Below are 5896 nucleotides of genomic sequence, written 5' to 3'. Positions count from 1 at the left end.
TACATGGTAGCTGGTCGACGAGAACCTTTTTTAATGGGCACTCTGGATTGCACGCTGCAAAGAAGAGACAAACACTAGGTTAGAAAGCTATACCGAGGGATGGGCCCCAATATGGCTTTCCGAGGCCTAAGTAAGTTGTCGTTATAAAGCTTAAAGATGAATTGCGAGGGTTCCTTGTTCTACCAAAACATTACCTTATCATCGTGTCTCCACCAACTTTTATAGTCATCTTTAATCTCTTTGATACAAGGTTTTATCCGGTAACTTGCACTGACCGGGTAAATACAACTAGGTTTCATGTACCGCTCTATATTTTTATTATTGTCAGGATCTTGTACTTGCATAACTTCTGGGATATGTTTCGTTTCTTTCTTTTGTTTGCTATGTATTATTATTGTCTCATAGGTTGGTTGGGTTGAACAGTTGTGTCTTGTCGTTTATGTGCCGATCCAATTACACCCGGATATGTATTAATATGATGGGCCGGATGGTTGGTTGCTTTTAAGCTGTGACTGTGTAGGCACTGATCTGATTGGTGAACCTGGGTACACCATTATTCAAGTTTGGGTGTTTTGTTCTTATTCCACTTATCAAGTTCCACTATTTAAGATTTAGCCCTCTACTCCAGATTCCATTTCTAATATTCTTTATTTATGTTTCGCTTTTTTTGAATTCGACTTCGTCGTCTTCTTCAAGAATTCTTGCTTAGTGTTTATGTTTCAACAATTTGTTGCTTTCACAGTCAAGTTGGACATGTTTGATTCTCCAACTCGAGGGAATAATGTTAAAGATATAAATATAACAGCGTTTAACTAGTTCTTGATGTACCTTTATCTCGTTTTCTATATAGGTAATCTCTATGTATATAAATGTATATAACCTGATGGTTAAACCTCACAATCAAATACAAGGCTTCATTTCTATATTTCTTAGTTTATTTACATTAATTTAAGTTTACACTACATATGTTTCTTCATAGTCAACTTAAAAAGCACATGATTACATATGTGCCGATGGGGACGTTGGTGGTTCATTTGATGATGAGTTGGTTGGTTGTCTATAGATTTTATCTTAGATTGTTTTAAACGATGGTAATGCTTAATTTCTCATGATGGCTAATTGTTTTAGGGATGTGATGGGTTGAAGAAAGAGAGTTAGGGATCGACATAGAGAATCAAAGAGAGATAAATATATTAGTCATTTCAGAAGGACAGGTCTTGACTTCATGTTGCTTATTAAACATAATGGCTCGTAGGGACCATTCTTGCAAGGGTTTCCAAACTAAAGGATAATTATTGCAATAAATTTCTCCTAACAATCAAACATGATATATTTTGCAAGGACATAAAACATTTATGTAATTTAGTCCTAAAAAATAATAACCAAATAAAACTGAGTCGACCCAGAGTCGACCCATCTTCTTTATGTAATTTCAAAGTAACTTACAGTATTAGATGCATCAAGTACACATTATTAAGCTATAAGGTTCTGAAACTAAGAATTATTGCTCTAAAAGCTATTAAAAAATAACTGAAACTAACCCCAGTCGACCCGGAGCCGTTTAAGCTGAAGAATCGTCGTTGCATTCTCACTTCCAGCTAAGAACTAGCTAAAAAGTCAATAACAGAATCACCACTAAACTCAACCATGGTTAATTGTTAGGTTAAGCTCACACCAGCCGCGCCACTCTCAACACAAAAAGCCAAATCCTACCCTCCTCTCCTTCTCTGTTCCTGCTCGTGACACCATCATCACACTCTATATTCTCTTTCATGGAGAGACGACCCTGACCTCCTTCGGTCTCCGGTGGCTGACACTATCGATTTGGCATAATCTCGTCTTCAATCGCTTCAGTTCTTGAAAGTGGTTAGGAGGTTTTTGTTTTAGATCTTTTGAGAATTTGGGAAGCTGTTGTTAGTTGTTATGGCGGAAGGAGGGAAAGGCGGGGTGGTATTGAAGCTGATTGATCTCGTGAGCGAGATATCACTGATATCGGATTATAGGTGTACGGTGAGGAAGCCGTTTTTCAATTTAGCTCGAAGATTGAAGCTTTTGAGTCCGTTGTTTGAAGAGATTCGTGATATTAAAGACCCCCTCCCTGATGAATCCTATCGATCGTTGCTTTCGTTAATGGAGGCTTTGGAATCTGCTAAAGAGTTGCTTCGATTAGGGAGTCAAGCCAGCAAGATTTATCTGGTACATTTCTATAAATCGAATCTTGTAATTGACTTTTAGGTTTTTTGTTTTTTGTATCTAGTTTGAACTTCTGGTTACTTTTTGGTACCTTTTAGCTCTTATATCTGTTGGAAATTGCAACATTCGTGTTCTTCCTACATCAATTTCTAGAAATTTAATGCTAGTTTTGTTGTTAACTTACCCAAAGATCGGTCAATGAACCATTCCAAGACTGGAAGCCAACCTAGGGTTTTAAATCGTACTGAATTTGTTTGTTTGTGTTGCGTATTTCTACATATGATTGTGTTAATGCGATTTATTAGAATGAGAATATGTAATTAATTTCTCCCGTAATTTGAACAACCCTAGGGTTTAGTAATTGTCTTCTTGGTTCAATCAGCTACATTCATTTGCTATCTATTGAGAATTGTGTAATTTATATGAAGATTTGCTGTGTTTGTAGAATCTTTACAGATATACTACCATTAAACTTATCTGTTGCTCTATACTTGATTCAGAAAACAAAGATTACAGTTTACTACTGATCTTTTTGTATATATATGAGACATAACTCTTATTAACTATGAGCTCACTAATGAATAATCAAGTGGGATAGTTGTTCATCCCTTCAAATTGTTTGCACACAGTAACTTTGATGAATAATGGCATATGACTTTGATCCATAGTTTAGGTTAAAGATTCCTGCTTATTTTAGATCCATGATAATTTTACGTTCATTTCTATGTTAATTTCCTCTTAAGTATCCCATGTTGAAACGTACGATAACTTTCCATATGTGTGCAATTACTTAATTCGCAACATGAATCCCATAAATTACAGATCTAGTAAAGACAAACTAGCATTCCAAATAGTTGTGATGTTTAATAACTCAAAACGCGAAGCAGAAGCAAACAAGAATGACAAAAAGATTATGATAATTATTAAGGGAAAAAAAGTTGCTCTTGCCTCTTAGGTCATATCCTTGTATGTTTCTATGTATGAATGTATTTCTTGAATGTGATTGGTTTTGTAGGCAACTCTGCTCTTTTATGTTATACATCTAATTACATATTTCATCATAGATTTCATGATTCTTAAATAAAGAAAAACTACTTACAACTTATTTCTATGTATCCAGGCCCTAGAGAGGGAGGAAATCATGAAAAAATATCAAGATGTAACAGAGCGTTTGGAACAAGATTTAGATGGAATTTGTTTCGAGAAGCTTGACATATCAGATGAAGTAAAAGAACAGGTGAAAAGCATTTTATTCCCTTCATATCATCATCATTATCAATAAATACATGGAATTTACATAAATGACATAAATTCCAACATGCATGCAGGTTGCGTTAGTTGTTGCTCAATTCAGAAGAGCCAAAGGAAAAAACGACATGCCAGATGTCGAACTAACTGATGACCTGTCATCCCTCTACAACAAGGGCAATGACGTGGTGGCAGATCCAGATGTCCTAAAACGATTAGTTGAAAAACTACAACTCACCGGAATAAACGATCTCACACACGAATCAATAACACTCCATGAAATGGTATCCGCAAGTGATGGAGACCCAGGCGAATCCATAGAAAAAATGTCAATGCTCCTTAAACACATCAAAGATTTCGTCCAAACCGACAATCCTTCCACCCAAGATTCACATTCACCCCCTCCCGGAGCCGATTCCTCCACTTCCAACCCTCCCAAACCAAATTCCAAAACTACCCTTATTCCAGATGACTTCCGTTGCCCTATTTCACTCGAGTTAATGAAAGACCCCGTCATTGTCTCAACCGGACAGGTATATATAATTTTATATATATATTTATACATATATGTATCTTCTAATTTTATTTAAGTTAATGAAAGTATGTTGCTATTTTTGTAGACTTACGAGCGAACATGTATTGAAAAATGGCTAGAACAAGGGCACCAAACATGTCCAAAAACACAACAAAACCTAACAAGCACTGCTTTAATCCCGAACTACGTCCTACGAAGCCTAATTGCGCAATGGTGCGAAACAAACGGAATGGACCCACCGAAAAGATCCACCAGGTCATCATCATCGTCGTCGTCATCATCCTCCGCGTGCACGCCTGCGGAACGTTCCATGATCAACACCCTCCTGACGAAGCTAAAATCGGTCAGCCCGGACGACCAACGGGCAGCCGCGGCCGAAATCCGTCTCTTGGCGAAACGAAACGCGGACAACCGCGTCGCGATAGCGGAAGCCGGCGCGATCCCGCTCCTCACGAATTTGCTAACCGCGCCGGATTCGCGCACCCAGGAACACGCGGTGACCGCGCTTTTAAACCTCTCGATCTGCGAAGACAATAAAGGAAACATCGTGTCGTCTGGCGCGGTCCCGGGGATCGTTCATGTTCTTAAAAAAGGTAGCATGGAAGCGAGGGAAAACGCAGCGGCGACTCTTTTTAGTCTTTCGGTGATCGATGAAAATAAGGTGACAATCGGATCATTAGGGGCAATTCCGCCGCTTGTGGTGTTGTTAAGTGAAGGGACACAAAGAGGGAAAAAGGACGCGGCGACTGCGTTGTTTAATTTGTGTATATATCAAGGGAACAAAGGGAGGGCGGTGAGGGCGGGTGTGATTTTGACTTTGATGGAGCTTTTGACTGAGCCACAAGGCGGAATGAAAGATGAGGCGTTGGCGATTTTGGCGATACTGTCGAGTCATGTGGAAGGGAAAGCGGGGATTGGGAAAGCGGATGCGGTCCCGGTTTTGGTTGAGTTTATTAGGAGTGGGTCCCCGAGGAATAAAGAGAATGCAGCGGCGGTTTTGGTGCATTTGTGTTCGGGTGATCATAAGTATTTGGTGGAGGCGCAGGAGCTTGGAGTAATGGAGGTTCTTGTGGATTTGCTTCATCATGGGACGGATAGGGGGAAGAGAAAAGCGGGACAGTTGTTGGAGAAGATTAACAGATACACGGAACAACACAAGTTGTTGGGTCAGAGTAACTTACCCTTACCCTGACCCAACAACTTTTTTTTTTTTCTTATTTTTTTTTTGTTGTTCCATTGATATCTGTTTTTTAAGATGGTATTTGGGGGTAGGCGAGAGGTGGAAGATCACCGGGCCCGCCCCTTGGTTCGATTTAATTTAAAATTGTTTTTTTTTTGAATTTCTTGTATGTTGTGTGACGAGGATATTACTAGAAACGGATACAAGAAAAGAAAGGGAAAGTGGGAGATAGTGAGGGGGGGGGGGGGGGGGGGGATAAAGAGATGTGATCTGACTGTGTTGTGTAAACTGGTATTATCCTCGGTTTTAATGGAAGGATATTTATTTTAATTAAGTTACATTGTCTATATTGATTATAGCAATATGCTTGCGTTTATTTATTGATTATAGCAATATACGCAATTGATAAAGTACAATGTTTATACTGGTAGCAAGATGCAAGTACATTGATATTGTTGGTAAAAATAATATAATACATAGCTATTATTGGTAAATAAATATATGTATGTTGTCATAATGGGTAAAAAACAAGTTACCGGTAGTTATTCCAAAGTACATTTAATTTGCATATTTTAGGTTAAACGCACCTGTTTATAATATCATGGATCAAAATGCCAAAATTTGAATTTTTTTAATTATCTTTTTGTTAACACGTGACAAAAACTAAAAAAATGAAAAGAGGGGGAAAACAGGAAAATATAGTTGTTACCAAATATCCTCATATTATCATTTTACATATC

General features: G+C 38.1%; 1 protein-coding gene across 1 annotated transcript; it reads left to right on the top strand.

Moving 5' to 3' along the window:
- The first annotated feature begins 1710 nt into the window (after window positions 1–1710).
- On the top strand, window positions 1711–5503 carry LOC145072624 (U-box domain-containing protein 13-like). Its single transcript, XM_079019081.1, has 4 exons — window positions 1711–2196; window positions 3314–3430; window positions 3522–3974; window positions 4062–5503. The coding sequence occupies exons 1-4, from the start codon at window positions 1924–1926 to the stop codon at window positions 5166–5168; spliced, it is 1950 nt and encodes a 649-aa protein (XP_078875207.1). The 5' UTR covers window positions 1711–1923; the 3' UTR covers window positions 5169–5503.
- Window positions 5504–5896: the final 393 nt, after the last annotated feature.

Source organism: Lactuca serriola, chromosome 9 (assembly GCF_051521515.1).
Source record: "Lactuca serriola cultivar US96UC23 chromosome 9, Lser_US96UC23_V15, whole genome shotgun sequence".
Taxonomy (NCBI): Eukaryota; Viridiplantae; Streptophyta; class Magnoliopsida; order Asterales; family Asteraceae; genus Lactuca; species Lactuca serriola.
The sequence above is the reverse complement of the archived record's forward strand: the minus strand, read 5'-3'. Positions and strand labels throughout refer to the sequence as shown.